Source organism: Vollenhovia emeryi, unplaced genomic scaffold (genome assembly GCF_000949405.1).
Source record: "Vollenhovia emeryi isolate VEMERY1.0 unplaced genomic scaffold, V.emery_V1.0 DF939131.1, whole genome shotgun sequence".
In the NCBI taxonomy this organism is placed as follows: domain Eukaryota; kingdom Metazoa; phylum Arthropoda; class Insecta; order Hymenoptera; family Formicidae; genus Vollenhovia; species Vollenhovia emeryi.
Window position 1 is genome coordinate 2,383,035 of NW_011967235.1, and position 11,439 is coordinate 2,394,473.

The following is an 11,439-nucleotide window of genomic DNA, read 5'->3' on the forward strand; positions in this document are numbered from 1 at the left end:
ACATTTAGAAAGTCCCTTTTGCAACCTGAAAGTTGCTATCTGAATCATGTATCTTTCTCATATCATGTCAGTGATTTATTCTATTAATATCGGACATAAATTCTTTTCTCGGATGTGAACGCGTGTAAAAATTTATTTCGGAAAGCGCCAAACATTTCGAGACTACAGCGAATACGTGACGCTAATATTTTCTTGTTCTTCAATTTTGTTTTCCAACTTTCACAGGAAACCTCGGGATAGAACCGAAGACCGCGGATGTGTTATCCATTGAAAATATTGACGGACGTGGCTGCGTTCCGTGCACATAGAGGCGCTAGTGAATGAATGGCAGACGTCACTTCAGGGGCTGAACTTTTGAGGTTATCGCACGGAGAACGCCCAGGCCACAGGTAGAGCACTTCGGCGCATACGAGCAAAGGAGGGCCTGTCAGAGGTGAACTGTTACTCCCTTCTGAATTCGACGAGGTTGGACCAATTCGACCTATTATTGCCGAGTCATTCGTCCCGCTACGGTAATCGGAGAACTTGCTACCTCGGGATCTGCAGCTACTGACTCCGAGTCACTACGCACGTTTATGGCCAGCTTTGTCCTTGTCGAAGAAATCGACCGATCAATTCGAGGAAGAAGCGCGAAGAACGCCCGGCGACGTCTCTATCATATCGTTTCGTGAGCTTCCGAGCTCACCCAGTTCATCATGACGTACTTGAACCAGCCGGATTACGTGCGCTACCTGTGCAACTGCGGCTCCTTGAAGCCCATATCCAAGATATATTTCTGCCGACATTGCTTGATGATACGATGCGGCTACTGCGTCTGTCAAGAGGTACGTTTCTCCCACGTATACAAGTAAATCCGAACCGGAGGATATATTAGGTGGTAAACTTAGTTTCCGCGGTGTTTTTTGTTTAACAAACTCATTTATTTCGATATCAAAAGCAAAAAATACGTCAATCAAAGTGTTTACCCTCGCTAGCTATACACTTTTCTCATCTTTCCGGCAATGAGTGGATTCTGCAACGATAGAACGATTGGTCTTTTGATGCAATCCTTTTCGCACTGAATTTTATTGACAAATGTCTAACCTTTAAAACGTAGCCAGTTTCAGATGTCAAAGTAAATTACGCTTACAACTAGCGTTATCTAAATGTGAGCCTTTACCACCTAATATAACATTGGGAATACACTTAGTAATTGAATTCACTCCAGACACATTCTGACATGTACAAAGCTCTTGTGCTCTTTGGAAAATCAATGTCTCTTCTGTTCAGGTTGACTCCCATTACTGTCCCAATTGTATGGAGAATTTGCCATCATCGGAAGTGCGTCTCAAAAAGAACAAGTATGTATTAGGCTACAAGTATGAGAGACGAGATTATGAATTTAGTTGTTATTAATTTAGTTGTTATTAACGATATATCGATAGATGTTTCAACTGCTTCGACTGTCCTTGCTGTTTTCAAACGTTATCTACGAGAGCGGGACTGGCACCTGTTAGAACGACAACAGCAGCATCAACCGAGGGAGAAGAGAGCAAGGACGTCAAAGCCACTCCCAAAAAAGTGTATTATCTATTTTGTTCACTGTGCCGATGGAGCTCCCGTGATGCGGGGATACCCGACCAATCTGTAGGTAAGAACAGCTTCCGCTATTCAATGATTTTGTAAAGACAAGCTGCATACAACAATTTCTTCAAAATATACTTTGAATTTCTCTTTTCGTAGCAACTGGAGGATGGCCCGAGCAGGAGAATCCGCACATAACGCGTATCAACACTCTGATTGATTATCACAAGATATTAGCATCTATAGAGAAACAGCAATGCGAGAGGAAGAAATTTCATCCGAAACGCTCCTTCATGCCAGCTGTGAGTTTAGCGAGAGATAATGATATTTGTTCGTCCAAAGACGTTTTTCTAACTGTTATTGCTTGTCAATAGCAGACGATGTACAGTTTTACATCGGCGATGGTTCGCAAGCGTATCGGACGTTCCATGAAACCACCCATTCAGTCTCAATCATCCGCTCACCCAGTACCATCCGTCGCGAGCGAGGAAGTGGACGAATTACCGAGCGATATATTTACAGAAACTGTGGATATAACTAAAAGTAAGTGAACTAAGAAAGCGAGCGAGGCAGCATTGATGCTAGATCTTGTTCTGACCGCGTATAATCTTGTTGTAACAGTTACTACGTTGGAACAAAGATTACAACACCCAGATGTACAGGCTGAAAAGATAAACGAGTTGCGTCCTCAGCATAGACAGTTTTTAGTCAAAAGGTCGCAACGTTGCAGAGTGTGTGAGCATAACGTTAGCAAATCGGATCTTTGCCCTCAATCGACAAAATTCAAGATCTTACTAGCTGCATTGTAAGTTGCGATCAGGAAGTCGATTATTAATATTAATTGCAACGAAACAGTTTCGATTGATATCATGTTCTTGGACATATAATCAGAATTGCATTTTTTTAGCTATCATATCCCAGAAGTCAAGATCGTTACTTGCGAACCACTTCGAACGGGGAAATCGAGTGAATTGCTTCTGAAATTTTGTAATCCAACGCAACATCAAACGCAGATAACTATATTGCCTTTGGATACCTCGTTATCTACTTCGCTCACCGAGGAGAAAGATGGCAAACAAGACGATACACAGGTAATGCCGAAAGAAAATTTTATCATAGAGTGTAACATATTTTAATAATTTGATTATAATTGCAGGGGAGTGAATCACCAAATTTATTGCCATCTACTATACGACAGGCACTTGTAACAGAAGATCCCAAGGCAATAAAAGTTGTACCAAATGCAGACTTGATGATGCCGCACAGCTCATTGATTCTTCCACCAAGAGACGATGCTGCTGAATACGACGACACAAGTGACAATCACAATTTCCAGGATGATCCAAAGTATATGGAATATAAAAGTGTAAAATTAATACGAAGATGTGCGAAAATAATAAGGTTTTATCATTTATATATTTTTTTTAGGCTCGTAGTATGGCGAAAAGGAAACAAGGCGGTAATACGTTTGCACGTAACTCCGCATGAGACTAATAAAAATAGTGACGACCCAGTTGTAGTTGGATTTGTCATGCAACATGGATACGTAAATACTATTGCAGCACTGGAGCATAAATCTCCGCAGAAAGTAGATGTAAAAGTCAAGTTGTATCTTACTGTTGGTCAGCTGCTAGTTGGCGAAACATAATTTATGATTTAATTAAAATAATTAGAAGATAGAATATTTTATATGAATGCTTTATAGATTTTTCAATAGCCGATCAAATTAAATATCAGATATCTAAATATTTTTATGCTTCAATGAATTTCTGTATTATGCTTAATACACGTTAATGTATTTACTGATACTAAGCACGTACAAGATAGAAATCTATGCTGTTTAATCATGCTCCAATTTTTTATATACGTATTTTTTTAAGTTTAATATTTATTCATATTTATTCTTCTAAATAAAAAATGAACTTATGTTAAGAATTTGTAACAAAAACCTGTAAATTATAATGGAAGCATGTAGTTTCGAAAATGTATCGTTATATAAAAATTGGAGGAAATATGTATTTCACAAAAAATGCAATCTCTTTTTAAATATTTATTGAAAGATAAACCATATAGAAAGCCATAAGAATAGCTTATAGCCTACGTCCACGACGACCTCCCTTCCTGCGAGTAGAATCCGACGGGATAGGAGTAACGTCTTCGATACGACCAATCTTCATGCTCGAACGAGCTAAAGCGCGCAGAGCAGACTGTGCACCCGGGCCAGGGGTCTTTGTTTTGTTGCCTCCCGTAGCTCTCAATTTAATATGCAGCGCTGTGATGCCCAATGATTTGCATTTTTCCGCAACATCCTGCAAAGTGGAAAATCAGTCTACGATTAACATTTTAATGATAACATTAAATATCTCGAATTTACATGTGATACATAAATAACATATGATTGAATGTTTTCTTTTCTTATGGAGAAAAACAGTGCACGGCATAAGCACACATTCTCGATTATCAAAAAGAATTTGCTCTTCCACAAACATGAACGCTCCTTAGATTAAATCGATTTGTCATCTAGGTGCTGCCTGGATGTGGACATAACGACTTTCTCCAAGTAACCCGAAGTTAATGAAAATCACACAAACAACATACCTGAGCTGCAAGCATAGCTGCGTACGGCGAGGCTTCATCACGATCTGCCTTCACCTTCATACCACCGGTGACTCTGGCGATCGTTTCCCTACAAATACAGTTACATGTAAAAATTACTAAATTATAAGTAAAATAAAAAAGGATTTAGGCTGGAAGGGTCAAACGTGGTTATTAGTTCGTGTCAATCTAATATAATTCAAATACAATTCTTGATTACAAATGTGGTTATTAGTTCGTGTCAATCTAATATAATTCAAATACAATTCTTGATTACAAGTTCCGGGATGTTTCGGTTAAAGGTTTTAACCATCTTCAACGAGTTCTCTAAGGTGTGCACCATTGCAGACTAAGAGAATTCACGCAATTCTCTTAGATTGGCACACACTAAAGGCTAGAATCCACGATGCTAGAACTTGGCCTTAATAACCGCTTTTGACTTTCACAGCCTAAATTCTTTTTAATTTTACTTTTAATTCGAAAAGTTCAGTCACTTGTTGCATTTTATATTTTTACTGAATTATCATCTTATTGTGACATATCGTAATCTACCGTAATACAAACCTGCCCGACAAGTCGGTAACGTGCACAAACGTGTCATTGAAGCTGGCGAAGATGTGAGCCACCCCGAAGACGACCTCTCCCTCGCGAAGCTGAGGTCCGAGGGAGACCTGCACCTCTTCCTTCTGTACCTTTCCTCTTTTCGGCGGCATTTCTACGGAAATAGCGGATATCTCCGATTATTATTCTGTAATTCGCTCGCCTGTTTATTATATCTGTATAAACATTCTCGAGAAAGGATTTAAGGTTAGGTCGCGATGCGCGGAGAAGAAAGTACGCTATCAAACATGAAAATTTATCCAGCCGCATCCACGCGAGCTGTCAAATGCAGAACGATTCCGCAGTCGGACTTTGCTCATAAATGTACAATCAACGAATCGAACGCGATATTTTTGCGGAATAAACGATATTTATCGTCGAAATACCTCGGAATTATAACAGCTATAACCTCCTCTGTCAACGAGAGTTGCACACGAATCGTAAAAGGAACTACCGCTTCCGGTGGCGTACTCCGACGAGCGAGTCGAGCCGTTACTCGTCATGCGCAAGTTATAGGGAATTTAGCTACGTCGATGTCCAACAACGAGCATCGGATATTTAATAGAAAAATTCGTTTCGTAGAGAAAACGACGGTCAGCTAGGTCAATATTCGTGAATTTATTTGTGTTCGAATCTTACAGACAAGATTTTTGAAAGTCTGGAATTTTATTAAAAATGTTTCATTGAAATACGGGTATAGGTAAAAAATGAATAGGTAGGTCTATAGATCGGAATACGGGTAGGTAGGGATTCGGATAGTCAGGGATAGGGGGACATAATTCGAGAGTTTAAAAGATAAGATAACATAAATTAACGAAGTAACAATAACTTTAATATAATAACTACGTACAAATAATTTCGTGTTATTGCACGTATACCAAATATTTCATATAGTATAACGTCAAGAGAAATATTTACACTCTAAAAAATAGTGGTGTAAACTTTCACCATACAGAGTATTTCACCACATTCACGTATATAGTTAAATAACTCGATGTGAATTTTAACACTGATATTGTAGAAAAACTTTCACACCGACAAACGCGGTGTCAACTTTAATGTTATATTGTTTTGCCATGACGACGCCATACGTAACTGTAACCATGATGTAAAAAGAAAGGTGTAACAACATCGTGTATGCGCAGTAGTCATGTGCATTTGGACCCAAATTTCATTGGCTCGCTCATCGTGCGCCGCCGCTATGCGCAATGATACACCTTTCTTGCAGTAGCTATGTGCATTTGGACCCAAATTTCATTGGCTCGCTCATCGTGCCGCCGCCGCTATGCGCAATGATACACCTTTCTTTTTACATCATGACTGTAACTGTTATATAAACACCTGAATGGGTGTTTATTTCACACCATTGGTGAGAATTTACATCCATATTTCTTAGAGTATAGGTAGAGTATTGTAGAGATATTATATTTTTAATTTTATGTCATCATTTCTTTTATAATATTGTATGTATTGTAAAGTAAATTATAAGAAAAACGTAAAAAATCAAATTGTAAAAAAGAGGACCGCCGATTAAACGCGGCGGGGGTGGTGGAGGGCCTCTACAAGTTGGTCTGTTTTTATGAGATAAAAATTTAATTCAAATCTAAAAAAAAAGGCATTTCATTTATAACCAGAAAATACAAAGTTATAATCAAATATATAGATAACCAAGTTTATCGAGAACAATCTACTACAAATTTTGATTCACACTCCTTTCTGTTACTACAAAGTTGGTAAAAGGAGTACAACGTAGCTTGTCAACAAAAACACGAAACAAGTGGAGACTTTTTCGGCAATGCTTGAAAATGAGTGTAGCGGAATAGTTTTAAAAATGAAAATGGGCGTAAAGCGCTGGAATCAACCGAGCGAAAACGGTATCAAGTAAAACGCCGGCGTGGCCACTCTCGCGAGTTTCTCTCTGCTTATACTATTTAAATTACATACATGGTGTATAGGAACATAATGTTTATTAAACTCTTGTAATCGTACAAAATAATGTTCACTTTTATACAAGACATATATAAATAGTGTTCACTTTCATATGTGCGTGTGCATTTAATACTTAGTCGGAATCACTTATAACAATGCATGGTCCGCGACTTCTCTTTGACTGCGCGGCTGAACTCTGTTAAAAAAATGTAGACATACTCATTAGATATTTAAATTAACATGGACAAATCTTAAATATTTTTAGACCATTGCACAAACCAGCATTTCTGCGATACAGGCACTCTTTTCATTAGATTTTCCTCTACCGCGGCCTCCTCTGGATCCTCTACCGCCTCTAGAACCTCTACCTCTACCCCTTCCTCGAGTCTTAGTCGATAATGTTGAATCTTCATCACTGTCATTGCTGTCAAGTATCACGTTGGTAGTGCGAGACTGCTTTCTAGGACTTTGCGGTGACCTGTTTAATGCTTCCTGAGCCTATAAAAAAAAACATATTAGTAAAAATATTATACCGGTATATAAATGAATTTAAATAGTGTAATTTTTTTACACATTTCTGCTCCTCATGTTCCTCTAATAGCCTTATGTCGCGGAAAATTTTAATTTGTTCGCGAATATCTTCTGGTGTCGCAGTATCTTGCTCTTGTACAAATCGAATGGTCCTTTCCATTTGGTCTCTAACAGGTAAATCCACAAAACGATGTAAGCGAGACGCGAGTAATTCTCAAGCGTTGGTGCAGAAAAAAAAATCACTGATTACCTTACGATGTTCTTAAAGGCATCTGTATCACTGAATTCAACATATCGATTTAAAGCTTCATTCAATGCCGTCGCAGTCAATACTGTTAACTTATCTCTATTTTCTTCCATATTAAAATATTTCTTGATTCCTCCTGGCACCGTACTAGTCCACTCCTGCCCTGCCTACAAAAAGAAAAACTTCGGTAATGCTAAAACAATATCAAATGTGAAATCAGTTAAATAATTCAATTTAAAAAAACTATGTTTTACATCTCCCTGGAATAATTCGGTAATATCATCGAGATCATCTATTCCATCATGAATATCACGTTTGGCTTTGTCTCCGCTCTTCAATTTACGAAACAAGATCATGTCCATTGGATTAGCAACTTCATCACAGTACTTTTGCGCCAAACTAAGAGAATACAATTCTTCAAATGCTTAGTAAAAGAATAAAATATACCAACTTAGAATTATATAATGTTTAAAAATGCAGCAGTTACAAACCTTAATGTATCAAATTGTTCATTCTCATCATCATAAAATATTCTTAATCGAATTAAAGGTTGGATCGGTTGATTAGGATATCCTACAATAAGTTGGATTTTAAATTATAATTTGAATTTTCATAATAAAAACACTGTTATTCGAGAAATAGTATCTAAAGCGATTGACATACCTGTGAGTTGTTTAGCGACCCTAGGCATAAGCTCATGTTCGATATACTGATCCACATACTGGCTTACAGAGTCTGCCACCGAGACGCAATCCCCTACTTTAATATCAAGATCGCGGAGAATCATATTCTCAAAAACATATGGTCGGACGCTTTTTAATTTTAAACTGTTCATGTGGAAACTACTCTTATTTATTCTCAGAAGACCCACGTGCTTGGGTTTGGATTCACTTTCGCACAAGGACGTAACAATGGAGCTTCCTACAATGAGTTTAACTTATAACTTTCGAGAATTGGATTTTATAAAATAACACCCAATTATCCATGTACGATGTCACAGAGTAAATGTATATAAAATCTCACCTGGTTGGGATATATGGTAGGTACCTTCTGCATTGAATTCGGGATCGATACGACACTCGTGCTCGTGTCCCCAGATAACAAAGTCGAGGGACTTGTGCAATTTACTTTCTGGTATATAAGCATAATCGCCATGCTTGACGCGATTCTGATGTAAGACGAATATATTGAAAGTATCTAAATCCTTTGGGCGCAGCAACTCCACCTATTTTCGGATGTGACGTTAGTTTGCGATCTATTGATAGAATATATTTGAAATAAACATACACACCTTTTCATCCCTGTACAATCTCGATAACCTCTGGTCGTTGATGTAACTCAAACCGTAAAGTGCAACGTGGGTATTACCTTTCTTCAAAACTATGGGAGATATGACTAAGCGCGTCAGGTCTGTCCATTTTCCAAAGTAATTTATAAGTCCAGTAGCCGACAACACGTCTATCGTTCCGACAGTGCCAAAACCTACACCCAGACACCAAGTAGAATATAATTTCGGATTAGAGACGCAAAGCGAAGGAACGATTTATACTTGGATCATCATGATTTCCATGGATGGTAAATATCGGTATCGACACGTTCAGATTCGAATCTTCATAATTCACAAGCTTCTGCGCGCAGTGTCGGAATACCATTTCTGGATCGCTCAGGAACTGCAGCTTGCATTCTCTGAAAATGTGACAAAACTATGAGTGCACTCTTAAGTCTTCACCAAAGTCACTTGCGCAATAATAAATTTGGTTTACAATCGAAACCATGTGTCGCTTACCTAGTGCCCAGGCAATACTTTCGCAGCAACTCCACGCACTTGAGTAACGCAACCTGCGTCGGCTTAGTGTCGTGAAATAGATCACCGCCCAGCAGAATAAAATCCACCTCCTTCTCTTTGCCGTACTTCAGTATCTCCTCGAATGTAACGAAACTCTCGTCCGATTGTCCGCCTGTCGAGAGGAACAATAACGTTAGTCGTGACATCGATCTCAAGTCTTAGGCCCAGTCTACAATTAGTTGTTAGTCATAAGTCAAAACTATATGTTTACTACCACCCAGAAAGAAAAAGAATCAATGTATAGTTCCGACTTCTGATTAATGACTAACGACTCGTTGTAGACCAGGCCTTATTGTTAGACCTGCAGCCTGAGTCTTGGATTATCCATGGCAAAAGAATCGTGTGGGAAAAATCCGTTCTTACAGAAAAGTTACACGGTGATTGGCTGTTTGCATGACTTTTAGCCAGTCGACTTGCAACTTTTCTGTAAGAACAGAATCTTTGCATACGTTACTATTGCGAATGATTCAAGAATCAAGCCCCTGGTCTACAATGAGTTGTCATTGCTTATAGTCAGAAGTCAGAACTACATGTTTCTAGATAAAATAGAAAGAACCGCCAGTTCTAACTTCTAATTCAGGCTGATGACAAAGGACCATCCGTAAATCTTAAGACTGTCTTAGGCAGAGAAAAATGCAAGGCCCGATCTACAATGAGTTATTAGTTATTAGTCTGAAATCACAACTATATGTTGATCCTTTTCCCTTCTGAGTGGAAGAAAAAGGACGAACATATAGGTCTGACTCCTGAGTAACAACTCATTATAGACTGGACCTAAGTCGTATACAACAGCCTTTCACAACTTATGTTTTTCTCTGCCTTGTCTTATGTCTACGACTAAGGGTGGTATTAATAGTCAGATTTTATATTCAAGACCATCTTAAGATCATCTTTAGATATTTCGTAGCCAATGAAATGTTCCATATAGCATCTTTAGATAAATTGAAGACAGTTTTGAATATAAGATCTATGAATACCGGCCCAGGTGTCTTAGAGTCTGAGCAGAAAGATTGTCGTGTTTACAGTTGCATAGTAAGACGTAAATCAATGTCGGACGTCAACGTACAAAGAATTGTCGTAGACGCATGTTGCATTCATCGCATCGCAAGGCGACATGCGTCCACAATTCTTTGCGCGTTCACTTCCGACACAGACTTGAGTCTTACGACAGAATGGTAAACGGTTAGGCTGATGGCAGAACGTAAGTCGTATACAATAGCCCTTCACGACTTACGTTTCTCTCTGCCTTGCCCTACGTCTACGACTAAGACAGTCTTAAGCGTTTACGGATTGTTCTCTGCCATCAGCCTTACCACTTTTTCGACCAGGCCCTTAAGCGTTTACAGATCGTTCTCTGCCATCAGCCTGACAACTCATCGCAGACCGGGCCTTACACTTGCGCCGGCTCTCCCTTGATCCGCGGCAGCCTCGTCGAAAGAGTGTCGTCGCGAGAACAAACCTCTCTTTTTGCTGTAGTCGAAACCGAGATGAATATCCGTGGCCACGAGGATGCGAATGGTATCCTCCGTGTCCACGTGCTCATCGGTGGATTCCATCTTTCACGCTCGTCGTGTCAAGTGGCACTCGAGTAATTTGTCAATATTCCAAATTCCAACGTTACCTCACGCGAGGAGATACCAGCTAACAATTGGAACTGTAGAAATGGCGCGAAAATGCACGCCGTTTTCGACAGGTGAAAGGGGGCCATCTGATGCGATAGGTGCGCTCGTTCTTCTTGCTAGATTCGGCGCTGCGTTCGCGCCATAAACGTTAAGGTCTGTTTGCGTCGTATGCCCCAACGACCAATACCATTATTTTATTTACGATTTAAGTGACGGTATTGGTGCAAACCATAGACTTATGCCCATTCTACACCTAGGGATGATCCTACTTGTGGCTCATCCCTTACTCGCTCTGATAACTAAAGCTAATCCTACCTACAGCTTATCCGGGTAAGTAGTATAAAGTGTAAAAGCGATACTGTATTTGTACTTTAGTACGATTGGGACTCAACCAAAGTGTAAAGCTTTTACACTTTATACGACTCCCGCGGATTAGCTGGAAGTAGGCTTAGCTTTATGTATAGAATCGAGTATGGGATGAGCCACAAGTAGGATCATCCCTAGGT

General features: G+C 39.3%; 3 protein-coding genes across 4 annotated transcripts; 1 reads left to right on the top strand and 2 right to left on the bottom strand.

Moving 5' to 3' along the window:
• Positions 1-259: 259 nt before the first annotated feature.
• Positions 260-3,593, top strand: LOC105568175 (dynactin subunit 4). Of its 2 annotated transcripts, none has more exons than XM_012023623.1 (9): positions 260-824; positions 1,270-1,340; positions 1,425-1,630; positions 1,723-1,865; positions 1,938-2,106; positions 2,185-2,368; positions 2,471-2,654; positions 2,720-2,910; positions 2,992-3,593. In XM_012023623.1, exons 1-9 carry the CDS (start codon positions 696-698, stop codon positions 3,209-3,211), a joined length of 1,497 nt encoding a protein of 498 aa, XP_011879013.1. In that variant the 5' UTR covers positions 260-695; the 3' UTR covers positions 3,212-3,593. The 2 variants fall into 2 exon arrangements, with proteins under 2 accessions (XP_011879013.1, XP_011879014.1); XM_012023624.1 differs by having other exon boundaries at positions 1,941-2,106.
• Positions 3,594-3,598: 5 nt separating this feature from the next.
• On the bottom strand, positions 3,599-5,243 carry LOC105568176 (40S ribosomal protein S14). The gene is made up of 4 exons (XM_012023625.1): positions 5,145-5,243; positions 4,723-4,873; positions 4,162-4,249; positions 3,599-3,872 (listed from the first exon to the last, which is right to left on the bottom strand). The coding sequence occupies exons 2-4, from the start codon at positions 4,869-4,871 to the stop codon at positions 3,654-3,656; spliced, it is 456 nt and encodes a 151-aa protein (XP_011879015.1). The 5' UTR covers positions 4,872-4,873; positions 5,145-5,243; the 3' UTR covers positions 3,599-3,653.
• A 1,465-nt stretch (positions 5,244-6,708) lies between these two features.
• Positions 6,709-11,067, bottom strand: LOC105568178 (double-strand break repair protein MRE11A). The gene is made up of 12 exons (XM_012023626.1): positions 10,771-11,067; positions 9,252-9,423; positions 9,015-9,151; positions 8,757-8,947; positions 8,489-8,690; positions 8,129-8,386; positions 7,957-8,038; positions 7,720-7,864; positions 7,469-7,632; positions 7,259-7,385; positions 6,967-7,185; positions 6,709-6,883 (listed from the first exon to the last, which is right to left on the bottom strand). Exons 1-12 carry the CDS (start codon positions 10,865-10,867, stop codon positions 6,821-6,823), a joined length of 1,857 nt encoding a protein of 618 aa, XP_011879016.1. The 5' UTR covers positions 10,868-11,067; the 3' UTR covers positions 6,709-6,820.
• Between the last annotated feature and the right edge of the window lie 372 nt (positions 11,068-11,439).